We start from the raw sequence: 23,344 nt of genomic DNA, 5'->3' as shown, positions 1-23,344 counted from the left end.
TTTTTTTCAACGATTAATATTTAGTGATGTTATCATGCCTGCAAAAATCAAGGTGTCCATGGATAATGATTTAATTATTGTTATCTTAAATATATATTTTAATTTTTCAGATTTTATAAAGAAAGGAAGGAATTCTGCCACAATTGAAATAGTACTGAATAATATTGGCCCTAATTCATATAAGCATAAAGAATTTGGTGATGAATTAATCATTGTACGTACACTCACTTCAAGCAGCTCTTCAATCTACAAGATAAAATCTACTAATGGTAAGTACATGGTGATAGATGGGATTGTGTTAAAATTGTAGACAGATATACTTCTGAATGTTGTTATTAATACAAAGTTTCTGCATATGTAACAGATTTCATAAAAATCAACATAGAAGAAAAAATATAATTTTAATATATAACAGTATTGCAATAATCTGAACTATGGACTCAGTGCAGACCACTGCCAAGAAAGTTAAGGTCCCAGAGTCCCTCAAACATTTTTTATGAATAATGCAAATGCATGGCACATTAAATATGATTATCTTTCTGTTGAAATACATCACTAGTAATTCGACACCTACACAATCCAGACAATCACTGCCACATGTCATGAGCTGGAAAAATCTCATTTTAATAGATTTTTCTGGTGGTAGGCCAGGTTATAGTGGAGTTCATGCTCAATGTTTGAAGAACAGACATAGCTCTAATTTTCAGAGAATTAAAATGAAATATCATTCTCTGAAGGTAATTCTTGAAACATCGGTATATACTCTGATGTAACCTGGCTAACTGGTCACTTGAGAACTTGCGTGTGAGTAATGTTCCAAGAAAGTGTCAAATCTTACTTTAACATTGTTCAGCATGTAACATATTCACCAGATAAAAATACGTGGAACATGGTCAAAATTACAACACAGACAACACCACCCTGATATTTCATCAATTTTTCATGCGTATTATCGAGGTGGTGTTACACTGTGAGCATGGGTGTTCTTTGCGAGTGTCCCTTATCAGATTCATCATGTAATCACTCGTTGTTAGACATACAGCGTGTCCACAATGAGACTCCAGCATTTTGAAAGTCTATAACTTTTTCATTTCAGATTGTACAGTTGTGATTCCGGAAGAAGCAGAAGCAGAAACACAAAAAGTTTATGTGGTAACGTTTTAGTGTGCGCAATAGCCGTATTGGCACTGCAACAATCGATTGTTTGAAAATGGAGATTCCAAACGAGCGTGCACAGGTTCATTCGAAAGGAGTCCACAGAAGTCAGTAAGACAAGCAGTGAAGAACTGTGTGAACTGTCGACCGTTTCATACCAAGTTCTCTCGCTGCTTGTCTTACTGACGTCTGTGGACTCCTTTCGAATGACCTCCGCACATTTTCTACAACCTGTTCCTGGATTCTGCGTTTACCACCACCGTGTCCTTTCAAAACATTGCCGGTCGCCAAAAACTGGTCACACCACTTCTTTATAGTCTTGAATGTCGGAGGATCCTAATTGTACACACGACAAAAGTTTCGTTGCACTTGAATAACTGATTTTGTTTCTGCATACCACCACACAACCTGTGCACGCTCGTTTGGAATCTCCATTTTCAAACAATCGATTGTTGCAGCGCCAATACGGCTATTACGCGCACTAAAACGTTACCACATAAACTTTTTGAGTTTCTGCTTCTGCTTCTTCCGGAATCACATCTGTACAATCTGAAATGAAAAAGTTATAGTGTTTCAAAATGTTGGAGTCTCATTGTGGACACTCTGTATATTTTTGGTAAATAATAAAAGAAAATTTTTGGTCAATAGCAGTAAATTTCGGATTCAAATGTGGTAAATAAAATAAAGTTACGGGGTTAAAGCGGTGAAAAATCTGATCAAAAGTCGTATATAAAATAAAAACTTGGTTGTAAAATTGTGAATATAATCCTAAATTTGATTTAAAAACTGCACTTATTGCACAAAATAAACATATCTCTTCTAAAGCACATTTATGTAGATACCAGAGTATTAAGTTTATTCCTGAATAAGGGGGGTAAAAATAGGTAAAGTGCTCCCCTGTGCATAGCACCACACCATGAAGGCGTATAGGGGGTGTGGGGGTAATGCCCCACACTTTCTTGATCCGGTGGTGAGTGGGGGTGATGTGATCAGAATCATGCCCCTGACCGCCTTTACCCCCCAGGGTTTCCCCCACGTACCCATGTTATTCGATGCTGGGTGGGCGCCGGGGCCGCTTCCATCATTAGAACCAGCCGGGGATCAAACCCAGGACCTTGAGCATGGTAGTCAGATGCGTTACCAACTGAGCCACCGTGGCCAGTGTTCCAAGAAGGGGGACCACCTTTTTTTTTTGCTTCTCATATATTTATGACAGCCTCTGTGGCAGAGTGGTTGGCACAGTGCATTATGATGCCAGAGGTTCCAGGTTCGAATCCTCACCTGGGCATGGGTGTTTGTGTGTCCCTTCATCAATTTCATCATACCACCAATCATCCTTATCTTCATGATTAGCCAAAATCGGCAGAAAAGTGAAGTAAAAATAAAAATAAATGAATCAATCAAATATTTACAGCTGAATTAATCAAGTTTCCATGAATTGCATAACTCTCAGGATAATTCAAACTTCTGAAAGTGTCGTGTCTGTGAATAAACTAAATTTCGTGTTTTAGTTTATTTTGCATTTTCCAGTTCATTTCGCACCATTTTGTGACAAAACAGGGTAGGAAAATGCACCTGATACCTTTCAGAACATGAAAAATGAGTATTATTTCACATTTCGTGTTTTTGTCAAAAATGAAATATGCATGCCTCTACTCCTTGTCATTATTACGATTAGCCAAAACTGGCAGAAATGCAACATTATATAACAAAATCAAATCAAATAATGTGCTGCAAAGCTAGGACTCATGGCAAGGCATGGGTGTTTCTATTATGAACTGCTTTACTCTTACCTTTCATTGCAGTTACACTAGAGAGGTAGAAATTCAAGTAAAATATACTAGATCTAACCTGATACTAACACTAGTGTATTTTCATTAATTTAACACCAAAATTAACATCGGAATCATGAGTTGCGTAAGTGAGTCTATAACGATAAAACGTGATTTTATCGTTGTTATTATTATTATTAGACTTAGCTTTGCTTTTTAACTACAGTTCGGTTGAGATAAACTGATTTCAACTATTATTATAGATTTTAATGTTTGAAGGAAAGAATAACCAATTACCTTTACTTTCTTTTATTACAGAAGAAAACTAAGAAAAAACTTCACAAAAAAAAAATAATTAAAGGTTCACACTGATTCGCTGGTAGTTCTTGGTTTACATGAGTAAACCCAATACAAGAGTTGACACCAGTACTTTAGATTATCTTGGTAAAAGAAATATAAGAAAAAATCACTCTCACATATATTTATAAAAATAACAAATTTAACCTTTTTACTCACGATTACATGGCCGGCCTTTAGAAAGAATTAGCGCTTTTCAAACTTTAGTAGGATTTTTTCATCAGAAGATTGAGCTTGTGGGGGTTAAAACACGAGAGCTCTCGACACTGGGGACCACTTCACTAAAATCCTCGTTGTTCCGTCTTCTTTTTCCGACGATCCTTGGTGTCTTGTCGCTGGAGAAAATCCTTCTCTGCAATCTCGGCTTCACTGAATAAAAATCTGCTAAACTGCTGCAAACAGAGTTCACTCCTGCACGATCTCTTTTCCGGAGAGCCTTAATGCCGATTTAACGTTTCTTGTGCTTCTGGAAACAACGGCGGAATTGCATGGTCTTCCGACTGAAGAGACTACTTTACCACTTCACCAGAAGAAAATGTCCCCGGAGGTATGCAAAACTCAACAGACAGAGCACTAAATTGCATGACCACCTTCCAGTCAAAATCTCCACGTCAACTGCTGTAACTTCTCCGCGCCAACTGCTTCAACTACTCCGTGCGCAAATCCATGAGCGCTTTACTTCCCTTTGTGTACCGGACTCAGTCTATTATTTCAAAAAGGGGTGTTTCGATTCCTTTTGCTTCTTTCTTCCCGGAATGTTTTGTAAACAATCTGGTACAAGTCTATGGTACAGTCACACACACTTCTGGGTTGTAAGGATTCTATTGCCTTTCAACAGGATTGTTACAAACCAGAAGTGTCCGTGACTGTACATTCATGTGGAATATTACTTCATGGTGTGTGTAAAGTCACTTGTTATAATTTTTCCCTGAATTTGACACTTTTCCACAATTTAAGATAATTCATCTTCATTCCCTGAAAAACATCAAATTGATTATCCGCTGCACAATCTTTAGGTTTCAATGTCAGGAGGATTATATGAGAGTAATGGTGCAATCTTGGGTATAAATAAAAAAATAATGAGAGAAATAATCATGTAGAAATCAGCTCCATGTCATACTCCAGCTTTTGATGATGCTATGATATGATAGTTTTTTTTCTTATGTTTCAGGTTCTGTTCTGTCAACGAAAAAGGAAGATCTAGCTAGAATCCTTTCTACGTTCAACATCCAAATTGACAACCCAGTGTCAATTCTCAATCAAGATACAGCCAGGAATTTCCTCAACAGTAGTGATCCTGGAGATTTGTATAAACTCTTCATGAAAGCCACCCAATTACAGCAGATTGAAAATGACTACAGGGCAGCCAATGAGCAGAGGAAGAAAATCCAGACCATTCTGGTTGACCGAAAAGAAGTGAGTGCTTGTGTTTTCTCTGTTTAGTAGTAAAATCCCATTTCTGTCTCTAGGAATCTCAGTATCTACACCTTTACATAATTTTCACTAGGCAGTGTCAATACTTAAATCAACTTTCCAGTTGTTTATTATTTAAATTTCATTCTTGACTTACCCTTAAGTAAAAAATGACGTGAACATGAGCCATAAAGGATAACAGGAATGGACAGTATGAATTTTTATTGTTGTTAATTGAATGCCAGATAACATTAATTATAAAATGGCAAATACAGTGAAATCTCAGTTATACATTTTATGGGGGACAGAAAAAAATAATGTATAACTGAGAAAAACATATTATTGTAAGATAAAATGGTAAAATTAAGCACAAAGAGAAATAAGTTATACTGCATATACACCAAAGTTTGCTATATTGCACTAATCTGTTCTAAATCATTATTGTAAATTCACAAAATCCATGAGACAGTGAAGGTGCCACGGGGTGGAAGGGATGCAAGCAAGTTTATGTGCTTAATCTGTTCAGCCAATTACCTGCAAAAAAACATGGACAGTAGGACGTTTATCTCGAACTTATTTTTACTGTAACTCTAGTTTCCCACTTTATACGTTTTCCAAGACCTGCCAGTGACAAAAAGTGCCAAAAGCATGTTTCGTAGGCCAGGCAACCTTTCCCTCCTATCTTCCAAGAACGGATTAACAATCACATAAAAGATGCCAAATATTACACACAAAAATCAGGCCTTTCTCAACACCTCCACTCCACTAACCACACCATCTCCTCCATATCCATACTTCACCCAACCAACTCTGTCAAAGAAACCCATGCTATCATCCAACAGAAACCAGCACTGAACCTGGACAATGGACAGGCACACCTGCCTTGGCACCCTGTCCTCAGAAAGATCCCCAACCTGAAAAAGAAAAGATGCGGTGCACATATTCGACCCACCTCCATCCACGCGGGGAACAGGAACGGCACCATGCCGAGCAGCACAGCCCAGCCCCCCAACCCCCAACTGGCAACACCACCTGACAACAGGTAGCAGACAACGCATATCAGGATGCGTGTGCTAGTACTGCTGAACGGGAGAAATTGCAACTACTGCTGCCCGGGAACAAACAATTCAGTGACGCGGTACCATCTCTGCTTCAAATGCTGTACCCTTTTGTGAATGAAGACAGTGGATCTTCGAAATTAATAGGATTTAACCATTAAATTGTGCAACGCAGAAGTGCGAAATTTTCTAAAATTCATGTAAGCAATTTTAAACCACGTTTACCACAACCATCATGAATTCTACACCTTTCATATGGAAGGAAATGCGGGAATACGATCGTAATATCAGGAAAATACAAACCCGGCAAGTGGACATTGCATTCCTCAAGGCATGCAGGAACAGTGAAATGACCCCGAAATTCCTCAAGTGCAAAACCCCCGCCAACAGGTATAGTGTTAAAAAGGTCGTGTTCAATGCCGAAAAATGAGCAATGAGTGCTGTGATCAGTGATAAATATCGTGAAATAGCATCACTTCAAAAAAAACATGTGCTTTCCTCCGTAACTACATGCAACTGAGAATAAATCCCGACGACTGGAAAAAAGCCCAGCAAAAGATCGACTTCATGCTGAAAACGTCGCAAAACAACGCCCTCAAATTCAAACTCTGGAGTGACTCCCCCCCCCTCCCAAGACTTAATCTGCTTTGCAGAAAAAACCACATTTGCAACGAAAATTAACCAAGATGCTGAGTGTGTACGCCTTACCTGTGCATCCATCATCCTCCGCCAACATGCCCAACCTACTGACAGACATAAACCCACAGTGCATAGTAAACTTAGTAAACTTAGAAAAACAACACAGGAATTCCGAAAGTGGCTACAGGACAACAAATGTTGGTGCATAAAATCAGACAAGGGTAATCAATATGTCATAATGGGAAAAGGCCAATACAGTGACAAAATGCATGCAAAACTAAACTCTGATGGCTACAAAAAACTGAAACATGACCCCACAAGCAGATACAATACAGCCATCTGCCGAGCCATAGAGAACTGTGCCCTCCTAAGGAACTAAGGAACACCCACCCCAGCCTTCTCTGTGCATACGGCATACCAAAAACTTATAATCCAGGAACCCCTCTGAGAATCATAGTGGCCAGCTTCAATCAAGCCAGTGTTCACCTGACCAAATGGCTCCTCCAGAAACTGACCGCTCACAATGACAAACTTACCTACTGCCTAAAAAACAGCCTTGAAGCAAAATAATTTGTCACCTCTTTCGTCAATGCCAACAACTGCAAACTAGCCAGCATAGACGTAGTGGATATGTACTCCTCCATTCCAATCAGCCTTGCACTGACTCCACCAGAACATGGCTCCTCAGCAATAGCATGCCCCCATTTGTAACAGATGAAATATCCAGGGGTGCTAGAATCGTGCCACTGCACAGGGCCTCACGCTCTGGGTGGCCTTGCGCTTTCGAAATATTTATGTAATATTGTTGCATTTTTTACTCACATTCATTTCTTGTGCAAATGTGATCTCATTAGAACAAAAGAAAGAAAGGAAACCTAGGTCAGTGATTAGGTCCAGAACTCAGTTTATCTTACGTACAAAGAAAATGGAAACAGAATTTTCAAACTGGGACTGCAAGGTGCAAGCCCACAGAATGCAGTTGGATTTCTTGTTTTTACAACAAACTTCGACCAATTTCCTGTCATAAACTATTGCCCCAGAGTACAAATGTTTGGCCTCCCATGCTTGGATTTTATGATGTAGCTAAACTGAGAGAATTGATCATGGCAAGGAAACTTGTTCTGGATTGATATTCCCTTTTGTGTGAAAGACATCTGCAGCTGAAATTGCAATAAAGATGTGGAAATATTTTTATTTTTATCCCCCCCCCCCCCCCCATGCCCTGGCAGAGTGGTTAGCACAGCACGTTGCGATGCCAGGGGTCCTGCGTTAGAATCCCGGCCTGGGTATGGCTATTCTTTGTGAGTGTCCCCTCATGAATTTCATCATCCTCATCTTTGCGATTAGCCAAAAGTGGCAGATGAGCAAAGTAAAATAAACTAAATTGTTTGAAGCAGTAGCATGTGCAGCTTGCGTCGAAGTATTTCATTGGCAGTTTAAGTAAAAATAATCAATTAACATCGCAGATAAAAGTAGCGAGTGGCAAAAGTAGTTTCTGTTCTTTGAAATGAATCAAGAGGTGTTTGAAACCATAATATCTTTTTAAAATACAGTCATCCCTTCATCATTAGAAAGTGATATGGTGTCAAAATTAGACCTTGATTATGCGACTGAAGACACTGATACACAAGATACAAGAGATTATAAGTATGAAAGGTAAACCAGATAGTTTTTAGGAATTTCCCCCTACGAAACTTAACAAAACGTCACAGAATGTTTATAATCTTTACAATACCAGTGTGTGAAGACTGCTTAACTCACACATTTATATAGCAATTATGTGGATATGTACACTTCTGTTCACAAAAAAGTGGCACACTCGTTTGAGTTGAAGTCCAGCTTCATGGCCGGATGTACAGCCGAAGTAAGTGTTCGGAAAGCAGCAGTGTTGCTTAGTATCACCATATGCAGGGAATTTTGTCTCTCTCAGACTAAAAGAAAAGGCCTAATGGAATGATTGCAGCATAAATATTAATTAACTGGATTTTCCATGTTTACAATGAAAGTAATGTAAATGTGAAATATTCCTGAAATTTATTTTAAAAAGAAACTCATTTTTTAAGTTCATGACGAAGTAATTATCACAATTCGTTAGAATGCGAGGGCCCCGGGGTGGAATTTCACCTGAGGTTGGGTGTTCTTCATCATCGCGAGTAGCCAAAAATGGAAGAAAAGCAACACTAAATAACGAAAAGGATAAAATGCAATAAGAACAAGCGAGACAGAAATAGTGCTGTTGCAATTCCTGAAAATAATGCAAGAAAAAATCTTTTGGAAATAGTGTTATCCTAGTCCAGGAGAAGGCTTGAAGAATAAATAAACCTTTTCCCCATACACTTTGTCAAACAGAATCGCAAAGTTGGCACTGAATATGCGATGGGAAAAATAATAGAAATCCAAGAGGAAGAAGAGTTTGTCATAGCAAGGGGGGCACATGAGAGGAGGTCCCCCCCACATCAGTCATCCAGGCTATTAAAAATAAGTCAATGGTTGTCCTCTCATTTAACTTAAACAGTAAATGGATTTTTTGTGAAATAAAAATTGTCGGGCTTTACTTGTTTTACACGTGCACATTGGTTACGTAATGTACAGGTAGCACAAAAATAGAATTGTGACTCGCATAAAATTCTTACCAAATGAATGAATGTCCCAGTAGATTCCAGAATAATGATTCTTCATTTTGAAATAAATAGTTTAAAATAAAAATAAAATATGTGCTGTTGGTTAATGAGATTCGTCGTCACATAGCAGAATCCGCTGTATTGATGGAAACTAAAGAACGGTTATCATTTAGGGTTGCAAACACTAACCTTCCACAAAAGCACGATGAAGAATCATTATTCTGGAATCTACTGAGACATTCATTCATTCGGTAAGAATTTTACAAGAGTCACAATTCTGTTTTTGTGCTCCATTACGAAACCAATGTACATGTGTAAAACAAGTAAAGCCTGACAATTTTTATTTTACAAAAAATCCATTTACTGTTCAAGTTAAATGAAAGGACAACCATTGACTTATTTTTAATAGCCTGGAGACTGATGTGGGGGGGGGGGGGGTTACTTCCTCTCATGTGCCCTCCTTGCTGTGACATAAGCTCTTCTTCCTTTAGGATTTCTATTATTTTTCCCATCGCATATTCAGTGCCAACTTTGCGATTTTGTTTGCCAAAGTGTTTGGGAAAGGAGTTTATTTATTCTTCAAGCCTTCTCCTGGACTAGGACAACACTATTTCCGAAAGATTTTTTTTTTCCTCATTTTCAGGAATTGCAACAGCACTATTTCTGTCTCGCTTGTTCTTATTGCGTTTTATCCTTTTTGTTATTTAGTGTTGCTTTTCTTCCATTTTCGGCTACTCGCGACGATGAAGAGATACTCAGAAATAACACCCATGCTCAGGCTAAATTCGAACCCGGGGCCCTCAGATTCTAACGAATTGTGATAACTACTTCGTCACGAACGTCAAAAATGCGTTTCTTTTGAAAATAAATTTCAGGAATATTTCACATTTACATTACTTTGATTGTAGACGTGGAAATTCCAGTTAATTAATATTTACGCTGCAATCTTTCCGTTAGGCCTTTTCTTTGAGTCTGAGAGAGACAAAATTCGCTGCATATGGTTAAATTGATTGATAGTAAGCAACACTGCTGCTTTTCGAACAGTTTCTTCAGCTGTACTTCCGGCCTAGAAACTGGACTTCAACTCACACTAGTGTACTACTTTTTGTGAACAGAAGTGTACATATGTAGGGTTGCTGGTGTCCTTGGCAGAGTGGTTAGCACAATGTTCTACGAAGTCAGGGCTCCTGGGTTCAAATCCTTTTCTGGGTGTTCTTTGTGATTGTCACTTCATCAGTTTCATCTCATCATTAATCAACATCAACGTGATTATGCAAATGAGGTGCTAAATAACAAGGTGACATCGTGAGCGACCGACAAACTTTCACTGCATGTAGAGGATGTCAATGCAAACAAAATTCCTTGAAAACAGTTTGTTCCCTGATGTCTCATTTCGACCTCAGTCTTCAAAAGTAGCATTTTTCATGCTGTTCGCTTGCAGCCATGCTTCCACATTCATGGTTATTACTTGCATTTTCTTCTGTTGTAAGACAATAGAATGTTTAGTATGCTACACAGAGACAGGAAAGGATTCGCCCTATGGATATAAATACAAGGCATGAAACTTCACTAGTTTTGAATGTAACATAAGCAGAAGCGTAACCTGGGGCCGAACATGAACCTTAGGATTTCAAACAAGTAAAAGGCTTTACAATCCAAAACATGTAAATTTTAATAAACCCAGTGTTGCTACTCACTGGGAATTCCTTGAATTCCAGGAATTATGCTTGAATTATTGGCTCTAGGAATTATGCATGAATTCTGCTTGAATTTTTCTCCATAGACGTGAAAAATTGCAAATTTTATTAATACAAATCCCATTGAATTTATTCATATTTATAAATGCCCTGAGGCAAGTTTTCCACAGTTTAGCTTTTTTTATCGAGGAAGAAAAGAAAGCTACGTGGAAAATAAAAAAGGATTCTCTCGATCCGTTTACTTTGTTGGTGTCCTTTGCAGAACGTCTGTCAGATGTAAGATTATCGAAAGATAAGATATCTTTTAGTTAATTAGTTAAATTTAAGTTTGAAATTCTTATACAATAATTTTTTTTTTTTGTAAATTAGTATATCCCGTAAGATTTGTGACTTGTAATTGCAGATGTATTTCGAGTCTGAGTATGTAAAATGGCAAATGTAAACTCCACACCTTAAATTAAATATTTTAAATATACCGGGTGATCTGTTTGAGATGTCAGAAAATAAAACTTTTATACACAAGAGGTTAATGTACATATCTGTGAGCAGTTTGTTGTAATACAAGGTAAGTCAAAATGATGGACCCGATTTCAGACATTTATTCTGTGAAATATAATAAATAAATGTTATTGTGAGACATGTGCTAAGAAAGGTAAACTGTCAAAGTTTTCTTCAAACAAATCAAAACTGTTGTATGTGAGCACCTCGCGTAACATGGCACACATTAAGCCGATAGTCTATCTCCTGCCAAACCTTGTGTAGCATGTTGCGGTCAATATCAGCAATGGCTGCTGTGATGCGGGTACGCAGGTCATCCAATGTTGTTGGAAATGTGGGTATGTAAACATGATCCTTGACAAAACCCCACATGAAGAAATCACATGGGGTCAAGTCGGGGGAACGAGGTGGCCAATGAAGGAGAGGTCGATCCTCTGGAGATGCACGGCCTATCCAACGTTGTTCCAATGCCCCATTGAGATGGTCCCGAATGCTGCCATGGTAATGCGCAGGGGCACCATCCAATTGGAGAATGAAATCTGCGCTATCCTCTGCAAGCTGTGGAAGGAGCCATAGTTGCAGCATATCAAGGAAAACAAGTCCTGTCACAGTACGTTCATGGAAGAAAAAGGGCCCATAAATCTTTTCATGGGAAATGGCACAAAAGGCATTTACTTTGGGAAAATCGTGTTCATGTTCCACAAATTCATGGGGGTTAGCAGTTCCCCAAATACTTACGTTGTGTCTATTCACTTTCCCTGAAAGGTGAAAAGTTGCTTCATCACTGTAAATTAACCTCTCAGAGAACCCATCCATTTCCATTAATGCAAGGAAATCAGCACAGAAGGATGAGCGCAAAGCATAATCAGTGTCTTTTAAGGCTTGAACTAGTTGCAAGCGGTAGGGTTTCATTTGTAAACGTTTCCGCAGAACCCGTTAGACAGTTTTCTGTGGAAGTTGAAGTTCTCTCGCTGCCCGGTAGATAGACTTCTGTGGTCTCTGCATGAAACATGTGCGCACTCGTTCCACTGTCTCTTCACCAGTTGACGGACGGCCAGTCGATTTTCGTTTACAGATGCAGCCCGAATCTGTGAAATGTTCATACCACTTACGAATGGCCTTTCCCGTAGGTGGTTCTCTCCGATATTTGGTACAGAAATGCCGTTGCACACTAATCACAGACTTGTTCACATGATAATCAGGCACACAGAAAGATCTCTGTTCTCCAGTCAACGCCATTTTCCTGCTCGCTGCTCACTGCTGACTCCTAGCGGTAGAAAGTGGAAACACTGCATGGAAACTAAACTTTGAAAGTTAACCTTTCGAAGCGCATGTCTCACAATAACATATATTTATTAGATTTCACACAATAAATTTCTGTAATCGGGTCCATCATTTTGACTTAACCTGTATAAGCAGAAAGGATGTAAGTTTCGAATGAGTGGAGGTTTACAGACTTCAGCCACATGACAGCAGTAGCATGCCTGTAATACTCGAAAATTTCGCATACCATACGACATACTGTGTCGTTGTTGTGCTGTGATCACCGCCTTTGTTACCATGCACATTAGCGCTGCTATGTGGCTGAAGTCTGTAAACCTCCACTCATTTGAAACTTACATTTTTTCTGCTTATATTACAGCCCCTGGCCAAATTATTAGATGCACCTCCAAATTTTATGGAAAATTTTAAGGATGTTATTAGCTCGTTTAATTTTTTTGTTATTCTCTATTTCTTTTTTTTTATATTTTATTACATGAAATATTACATTGATTACATGTGAACCTTAACAAAAAACAACAATTATTTGATACATTAATAGTTACAAATATAATTTCTTGCTGTGTTTCTTGAATATTAGCTATATAATATGTACATATGACTAGAAGTCAATTTTAGTATTTGGTTGAGCAGCCTTTGGTCTTTATCAGTGTTTGGATTCGTCTTGGCATACTATCAATGCATGCTTGTACTGTCTCCTTCATATGTGGATGGTGATTCCACACTTGAATTATTTTTTCAATTAGGCCAATTCTCGTTGTAATTGTTTGCTTTGCCACTTCTTTTTTCACTATTTCCCAGCCAGGGTAAGAGCGGGACATTTTCACTCTGTAGAAACTGTTTTATTGATTTTGCGGTATGGCATGAGGCTCCATCCTGCGTGAATACGAATGGTTCTCCATTTGGGAACCATTCTCTTACTTGAGGTAGCAACTTTCTTCTAAGCACTTCCCTACACTGTTCTTGCTTTTATCAGATGTTTGACAGTCTGCACAAGACAATCAGGATTGTATTTTTCACCTGGACGTCTTCTCACAAACTGAGATTTATTCCCCAAGATTTCAAACGTGCACTCGTTACTAAAGCAAACAGATCTCCTAAAGTTCAAATCTTTTTCTTTCTAAGATTTTGCCCAACAAAAACGTTTATGAATCATAGCAGGGGTTAATTTTGGCTTCTGAGTGCCTTCAGGTTCATATCAGAGAGCCTGCACCTTACTGTTCTTTCAGATGCACGAACAACTGTTCTTTCAGATGCACGAACACCACTCTTTTCAAGTTTATCTTTAAGTTCCTTTGTACTCGCAAATCTATTAGTGAGGCAAATGTTATCAAACAGCATAAGGATCTTGGAGTAAAAATTGTTTTACATCCACATCTGTCCTTCTTTTGTGGCTCACACTGTCCACCAAATTCAATTTTCTTCTTTTTCCGCCTCACCGATGCTTCAGACACATCAGATCGTCGAGAAATCTCACGATTAGAGAACATTTTTGTCTTTATTAGTGTCTTAATTTCAGCCATCTTTCTCGGTGTCAAGTCACTTTTTTTTACTCATGACTCCCTAATGTTAATAGTTAAATTTAAAAAAATATACTGACACTGTACAAAAACAAAACCACTGCAAAATTTAGCACAAATACGATTCACTATTCGCAAGACGTCCTTGTCTCAACTCAGCTTGAATTGAACTGCGGCATGTTCGTTCAACAACAGAGACGTTTGGTGTTGGTGGTATTGTTTGTAACAACAGTACCTCCTCTTTTCATATTGTTCATTACAATAATCAAAGTTCAGCCGCAAAGAACCCTATTGCAACATTTACATTACTATGTATTATTATTACTACTACAATTATTGTTATCAATGTTGTGGAAGAAAGTGCATTTGTACATATTACTCATATTTGCCAGGGTTCAAATAACGTACAGGAAATTTTACAGATAACTAATGGTGAATCTTGTATAATTTTCCCCTTCAAAACTATTATTTTCAAAAAAAATTGTGGTGCGTTCATAATATGGCCAGGGGCTGTACAACAAGCTGCTCGGAGATACGTACATTAACCTCAAGGTTTACTTTTCTGACATCTCAAATGGATCACCCGGTATATTCTGTTTAATTGAAGTGAATTAGAAATTTTGGATACATTGAAATCACAAACTCTTTATATTGTTCATATATTTCTGTGTCTATGTGTGTGGGTGGTGAGAGGTGGTAATTCATAAGATTGAAATACAGAAAACATCTACTTGTGCCCTTGAATTTTTGGAAATCTTACCTTGAAAACTGGGAATTATACTTTTATTTAATCGTGGTCCTAGAGTGGTCACCCTGAAATCTTGAAATTTTTCCCCGCCCCGTTGCTCCTTCCAAGTTATGCCCATGACTAAGCAGCAATGCATGAATCAAGGGAAAAGGATAATCTCAGGGGTTTCATTCTGTGTGCTAGCTTTGTCCCATTTCCTTAGAGAACTGACACCTTTAAAAAAAATTCACCTACAGCACTCGAAGCGGGGAGGGGTGAAACACAGCGGGATGTTAACAACCATAGTTAAATAAATTTTTAAACCTCCCCCCATAGTGCACTGTGTCCATGTTGATCCATAGAATCACCCCCACCCCTTTCTATCTCCAAATTCGATCAAGCATCCCCTCTTCGAAAACTGCACAAGATAGAAAAATGTTTTTCAAGGGTTCATTGCGCTGGTACAAGACCTAAAAAATATTTAATAAGAAAGGTTTCTTGTATTGATGCCCTATACAGGCTTCCAAACTTCGTCGATGGTTCAAATGTGTTTTGAGGGAGGAAGGTTTGAGTGTAGAATTTTACGAGGAATGAAAGGTGACTGTATTTTCACTTTTCAAAATAAAAGGACCTCGCATGTATGTTTCGCACAGGGCCTCGCATTTCCTAACGGCAGCCCTGTTCATATCACATCAGGGTGGCGACAGACCTGGAGAACCTGGAAAACTGGGAAAAGTCGGGGAATTTGAGGTGTGAAAAAAAGTCAGGGAAATGTCAGAGATATATATATATATATATATATATATATATATATATATATATATATATATATATATATATATTCCTACAGGGGCAGAAAAATTTCCATGGAAAATGCATTGAATTACCATTTTTTCTTGTCCATATGGGAGTAGTAAGGGGGCAGAACTGTCAACAGATGGAGGGGATGGGAGCGGGTGGCGCTGTCCGATAGTTGTCGGATGTCGTAGTAAGGCATTTTTGGACAAACTGAAGGAACATGTAAACAAATAGGCTCCACTGATACGTAAGATTTTTGTCGAATGTCGCCACCCGACAAAGTATCTCACTACAACATGCAACAGAAATTGCATGCATGGCACTCGTATGGAATTGATTTTTGGTGGATGTCTTTGGACTGTAACATTCAACAAAAATCACATGCTGATGGAATTTTATTACTCTTCTGGCTCATTTCACCCTTTTTAATGTAGCAGTGCTTACAAAAGTTTTCTTTCATCATCCTTACGTATTACTGTTTTCGCACAAGTTAACATATGTCTCCAATGACATTGTTCACTATTCTTAGATATCAAGAAGAACCCAACGAAATGGGATATACTGTATAATGAATACTATCACCAAAAAGTGAAACATAATTCTGCATTGATGAACGTTATAAAACTTTGGCAACTGCATGCTCCCAACCTCAAATTTACTGTAACACTAGTATTGCAATGAAATTAATGCCACTCTCTGTTATATCTGCTTAAACTCGTGAGAGATGGTCATTAATCTTTACTGAGTGAAGGTAATGTCCAATATTATGAAATAAAATACTAATAATAAATACATAAATATTTCAATATCATATTTACTCGAATCATTCAATCATAAAAGCATATCACTTTCTTCAAGAATTGACTTTACTCTGCCAGCCCTTCTAAATTTTCACTTTTCATCTACTGATTTATACGAGGGGTGCCCAGAAAGTAATTTCCATTTAGTAGGGACCTTGATTTTTCGCAAACGCGAAAACCGTGAATACAAGTTAATTGCTGCGAAGTTGTGTTTATGAATGTGCATTGATGTCTGGACACATTTTTTGCCCATTCGAAATAGCGAAGTTACGCGAATTTGGCATAAAATGCGAATCGTTGGTGTTTTTAGCGATTTTTTTAATAAAATGTCCTAAAAACCATAAAAAAATTATGTGAAATTTAACATTCTTGTCTTATTCTAGGATTAAAGAAACAAAATGCCATATTTGTGTACATAGAACGTACAAGTTTCCCAACATTTTATTCAAGAGTAAACTATAATGCTTATACATAGAATAATTCCGACAGCCACATTAAGTCATGTATTTCCCTAAAGTAAAGTAAAGTGTTCCCCTGTGCATAGCACCACGCCATGAAGGCGTATAGGGGGTGTGGGGTAACGTATTTCCCACGATTTTTTAACTTCTATCAAAACAATTTGCATCACAGAGCAAAGTGGCTGGGTTCTAACAGGAGATTGAATGCGTATCTACCGTCACACGGAGCCGCATCTTCCATATTTGTCGCGCAACATGTGTTTTGAATTACCAAGCTAAGTGCGCACCATCGGCATTTGTCGAGCTAGAAATAATGGAGCTCATTCATTAGGGCATCTGACTACCATGCGAAAGACCCGGGGTCAATCCCCTGCGGGGAAGAACCGGGATCTATTCCACCTGTTCAAACTGCTCCGACGCCCACCCAGCGTTGTATCAAGCGGGTACCTAGTGGAAACTTTGGGGGATAAAGGTAGCCAGGAGCATAGTGCTGATCACATTACCCCCACCTTCGGCCGTGATCAAGAAAGTGTTGGGTCCTAACTTCACACCTCCTATATGCCTTCATGGCTTGGTGCTAAGAACAGGGGAGCACTTTACTTTTACTTCCTCAAAAATCTATTCCAACATATCAAACTGTCACGAAAATACGTAGACCATGTGACCTACAATTTAAGAAACACAATGGAAGTATAAGTTTTGGTATATTTGACAAAAAAATGTTCTAAAACAAAAACGCGAATTTTGGGAAACTTAACACTTCTTCCTGCTCGCATGTATGTGTCACTCTACGTCTACTAGTGCTGTGTACAGGCACCATTGGAACTTTCTTCAGGACGCCCCTCATATTTATGAACTTTCAGAAGCTGTTATTAACAGAGTGTTCCTGTTTTAATGTATGGTTAGCTAAATACAATGCAATTCTATAAATTCCTGGCGTTAAATTTCTAATACCTATATACCCTTTTAGTCAGCAATAATGGTATAACTGCATGTTGTCAGTTTCACAGTACTTCATTTGGATATACTGTACTGAAGCAGAAATCCCATTAATAATGTAAGGAAATATGACATTTTCTTTTGTACAATTCAATTGTTTCACTTATATGCAAGAGTTGTTTTTTGCTTTACAGAGAAGAGAGAAGTAGCTTTATGCATCGAAAAATGAGTTCGCACTCATGGTTCTTGCAAGCAGAGGGTTCCAAACCTTAGTGGAAATATCAATATATAATACCGAGAATGTATAAGGAGACTGATAAATTACAAAATGTATTTCTTAAGCAATCATTCTTCACTCTAATCTCTTTTGGTTGTAACTTAAAAAATAATCAAGTATTTTATTTTAAACTTACTACATATAATAAAATTTCATAATCCTTCTCTAGCTTGTGAATTGTGAAATTCACTATTTTGCAATTTGGATCTGTGTGAGTTTATTATTTCCATTTGCAGAAACATCGATTTAGTTTAGTTTGTAATTGTCAGGGAAAAATGTAAATTTTGTCCTGGCAAACCTGGAAAAGTCAGTGAATTTCATTTCTGCTTGTTTGTAGCCACCCTGCAGATGTACCATAGTTTCCTTTTTCACAAAATTTTTGAAGGTGTGCACATTATACATCCGTAAATGTGGTATATTTATTCTTTAAGCATAAAACACAAGCGGTGAATTTTCATGTTTTTTTTTCATTTTAAAGCACAAAATGTGTTGATGCACAAAAAATACAGTTCACATTTTATGCCAAATAAATGCGTTATTTCGTGATTTCGACTGGATGAAAATATTGTGTTCACAGCATGTTGCTTATAATCCTCTACGTCTCTTGTTTCCCCTTTAATACCAAAGAAGTGAGATGAGGATTGTCTTATCGGCGCAGTGGATGATTATATATTAGGTACTTAAAGTATACAATTGGAACTTAATATTCGTTAACCCAATATTTATTACAATACATATTAGTACTTATACTTTCCAAATACAATTAATTCAACAGAAATGTCTATGGATTATCTCCCAGTTAACCTAGTTTAATTTGTCCCATTTGATAGTCAGCAGTCAGTAAGTAAAGGCTACACGAGTCAGAGCAAATCGCAACCCAGCCCAAAACCCCCACAGCCAACATGACCTGGAGCAATCCACCAAAAAATCTAAACTAAAACAATTTCCTTTTCTTGCACTTTTAAGAACTCAAAATAAATCAATAGACTTTAGGTAAATTACACCCGGCCATGAGGGCCTATAAAGGGCGATAGACTGTAATGCAATATACTCAGCTTGTCCAGCCAGTGTCCAGTACGTCAGAAGTCTCTCGTAATCGGCAAGGATCTGCCACACTTAACTTCTCGCTCGACCAGCGCAGAAGCCCAGCCAATGGCAGAACCTTCCAGAGTCACCTGTCTGTTGAGTCTCCATCTGTCATTCATGAGCAATATTACACTATGGGCTTACAAAACAACCTCTCCCCCAAAAATTACAATTTCCTAGCACATAGTGTACTACTAGTTACACATATCTTTTTAGAATTCACATTTCAAACATACTCTTCTTACATAACCAAGTTTCAAGCTTTAGAGCAAGGTTTCGTAATAGTTATAGGGGTTTGCGCATGTCATCCCTCCAACTCCATCGCCTGTAAATATTCAAAAAGAAAAAGAAAACAAACTGGTACCAGTACAAGTTTACAACCATAAACCATTCATTCTTACTATAATACAGGCAACCTACACCAAATCTACAATAATTTACATTTATATAATGGGAGAATCCTTAATTAACCTTACATAGTCAGAGATCTTGTCGATCCATGTATAAAATTACCTATTATTGCCTCTCCTGGGCTCCAAATATCTTTTCAATTTATGTACGTGTACTTTGGAACATACCTTGTCATCATCAACTTTCTTAACCAGAACTGAATTCTCTGTTAGAAATTTACTTATAAAATATGGACCCTCGTACTTATTAGAAAGCCTTTTAGTTATCTTGTCCTCTAAGGAAGATTTAATCTTAGTCCTAATCAATACTTTGTCATTGACTTGAAACGTTATGGGAGCATATCGTTTCTTATACAATTGTTTTCTCTTTTCCCATTCCCTTTGCATATTTCTAATAGCGTTTTTCCATTTATCTTGCATAGTACCCTTTGACACATTATAATCCATATCAAATAATTGCCATTGGATTTCCAATGGATCCCACAATTGTCTTCCTAAAAACAATTCCGACGGAGTATACTTCAATGTATGATGGTATGAACAATTTAAACTATACTGTATCTTTTTCAAACCTTCATGCCATTTAGTTTGATCTGCTGAATAATAACATCTCAAGGCAGTTTTCAAAGTACGTATGTATCTTTCACTTAAATTGGCCTGAGGATTGCCAACAGATAATCTAATATGCTGAATTCCATGGTTAAATAAATAACTGGTAAATGCATCTGATACAAAATATGACGCATTGTCTGATACAATCTCATAACAATAGCCATAAGTCAAAAATATATGATCTAATTTATCAATCAATACCCTTGAACTCAATTTCCTAATAGGCTCAAATATACAAAATTTTGAGGCTCCATCTACCAGAACAAAAATATATTTATAACCATTAGAGACAGGTAATGGTCCACAAATATCTATGTACAACCTTTTCATAGGAATTGTTACAATTTCAGACGTTAATATATTTTCAGGGGTTGTGTTTTTACACTTAGCTCGTTGACATACATCACAAGATTGAACTAAATCCTTAACATCCTGAGAGATATGTTCCCAAGTAACGTGTCTCTGTAGACGCTTAAGTGTTTTCAACCAATTACCATGAGATCCTGTTCGCATAATAGTGTGATAATATAATATTAAAGGATGTTTCAAATTATCTGGTACACATATCCTATAAGGAAAATTCTTGGCTTTAGTTCTTTTGTATAAGAAACCTCGATGCAATTTATAATTTGGGAAATTTATACCTTGCTCCATTTGTCTCATAATATTGGCCAATTCCTGATCTTTCAACATTTCTTTCTTCAAGGTATCGGCATGAAATGGGTTTACCAACATGGCCAAATTAACATTACTAACATAATCAGAATCTAATTCTTCCGTGTGATAATCTCTCCAATCATACATACGAGATAATAAATCAGAAGTCACATTTTGCTTAGAGGGTATGTGCACCACTTCAAACTTATAACAAGAGAGTTTCTCCATCCATCTCGCATATTTGGAATATTTCCGAGATTGTTTAACCATATAACTAAGGCTCATATTATCTAATTGAATAATAAAAGGCTGAATTTTCAAACAGTATTCAAAACGTGATATGGGTTGCATTAAACTTATAAGTTCAATCTCATAAATTGTTCGTTTTCTATCAACTTCCTTTAATCTTTTAGAAAAGAACGCCACTGGTCTCAGATTATTATTTTCATCAGCTTGCAAAAGACAAGAGCCGAATCCTCTCAAGGACCCATCACATTGAATAACAAACGGTTTATTTAAGTCGGGCAATTTCAAAATTACATGTTCTCTAAATAGAGTTTTCATTTTTTCTAGTGCCTCTTGTTGCCTAGAACCCCAATGAAACTTTATTTTGGGTGTTCGAATTTCATTTAAGGGTGCTACCACAGTAGAATACTCTGGAATAAATTCAGAATAAAAATTTAAGGTACCCAATAATCTTAATAATCCTTTTAAATTTCTAGGAGAAGGGAGATTTTGAATAGCTTCAATTCTGTCTGGATCCATTTCACACTTTCCTTGCCCCAAAATAAATCCCAAGAATTTTATTCTCCTTTTCAAAAAACAACTTTTTTTGGGGGAAATAGTTAACCCATATTCTCGTAATCTCTGCAGTACTAAACGTAAATGTTCCAGATGTTCTTTCTCATTAGCACTATGAACAATTATGTCATCACAAAATAAATGTAAAAACCTTCCCTTATAATCATGAAAAACTTGGTTCATAACTCATGACATGCAACTTGGCCCAATACTAATGCCAAATGGAATGACCTTATATCTATACTGATTATTGGGAGTTACAAAGGCTGTTACATCTCTACTAGATTCATCCAAGTTTACCTGGTTGAACGCTCTTTTCAAATCAATAACAGAAAATACTCTCCCCTGACTCAATTGAGCCATAGTTTCTTCCATATTTGCCACTGGGTGCGCATCATAGATTATTTTCTTATTCACTGCAGAATAATCACAAATAAGTCTTTTAGTTCCCCCTGAAGAAGGAATTACAAAGCAAGGTGCTGCGTACGGTGACGAAGATGCTTCAATAATGTTTTGTTCTAATAATTCAGTAATCACTCCATCTAGTTCCTGTTGTTTAGATGGTGGAACAAAATATGGACTCCGATGTACAGGAACATTATCATATAATTTAATTTTATACGAAAAGTTCTTTAAACGTCCTAGCTTAGAAGTAATAACATCAGAAAATTCACTTTTCAACTTACATAACTGTTGTTCAGTATCCTCTAATGCAAACTGTCCAAAAGATGCACCAGAAACATCAAAAGCTCTGGATTCGAGTCCACGCCTTCTCTCTCGTGGCCTCCACGAAGTCCTGGACTGGCTCCGAAAGGAGTTCTCACCATTGTTTACATTTCTGACGAAGTTTTCCTGGTTCGCACCTGCTGCCTGCTGGAAAGCTTCATGTTGACCTTGGTCAGTTCTCGTGTGCTGATAAGACCGAGCTCCGACTCCTCGGCCCGTGCTGGCTGAACCCTGGGCAGGAGAACGTACAGGAAATGAAGGATGATCTTGTCTTTGTCTTTGACCTATATTCTGTAAAACACGAAAATTTTTGCATAAGCTTTCAGAGGTCCATTTAATAGGGATTTTCTCATCACTTCCGGAAAAACCAACAATTTGTTCTAAATAGTTAATCACCATGTGGCACTGTTTCTGAAATCTCACACCAAGCACTAAGTCCAGAGGCATGTTTTTGCAAACATGAAAATTTGGGGTCCACGATAAATTTCCAAGACCAACATTTAACATAACTCCTTTATTAATATTCATAAGGTTGTTGTTACCAACTATCACTTGCATATCAAGATCCCATTCTCGAACAGTTCCCCTAGTCTTTATTCGTTCTAAGAGACTTTCACTAATTAAACTATATGTTGACGCAGAATTTAAACATGCCAATGAATTCAGATTATTGATTTTACAGTCAACAAACACAGCAGTCACTTTAGTTTCACCACCTTGTCTGGGTCCTATGTCACTACGTGATCCTTGCAAAGCAAATTGAGCACCTCTCACCTGCATCGGACACCATCGCTCAAAATGATCACTTGCTGAACATTTACGACAATATTTGGGCGTATATTCTTTGAATGCATGACCTTTAGCCTTGAATTGACGTTCCATATTATGCAATCCCCAAAAATCCTTGGACAAATAAGAAAGTTTTTCTAAAACTTTCAACTCGTTCTGCAATTCATTTAAAGTATTAGGTATCCCCTTTAGATACAATTTTTGGGAATACTGAGGTTTAAGTCTATCCACAAGATAACTTACAAATGTACTT

At 37.5% G+C, this 23,344-nt stretch overlaps 1 protein-coding gene across 3 annotated transcripts in view; it reads left to right on the top strand.

Annotated features, from left to right (window-relative positions):
- The window catches only part of LOC145984214 (structural maintenance of chromosomes protein 6-like), a 231,437-nt gene that overhangs the window by 32,947 nt on the left and 175,146 nt on the right, over nucleotides 1–23,344 (top strand). For all 3 annotated transcript variants that reach the window (XM_083117767.1, XM_083117766.1, XM_083117765.1), the window contains exons 4-5: nucleotides 111–269; nucleotides 4,456–4,700. In XM_083117767.1, the coding sequence (XP_082973893.1) occupies nucleotides 111–269; nucleotides 4,456–4,700 (404 nt within the window). The remainder of the gene's footprint in view (nucleotides 1–110; nucleotides 270–4,455; nucleotides 4,701–23,344) is intronic.

Source organism: Lepisma saccharinum, chromosome 2, assembly GCF_977018435.1.
Source record: "Lepisma saccharinum chromosome 2, izLepSacc3.1, whole genome shotgun sequence".
NCBI lineage: Eukaryota > Metazoa > Arthropoda > Insecta > Zygentoma > Lepismatidae > Lepisma > Lepisma saccharinum.
This window is presented reverse-complemented; position numbering and strand designations above follow the sequence as displayed.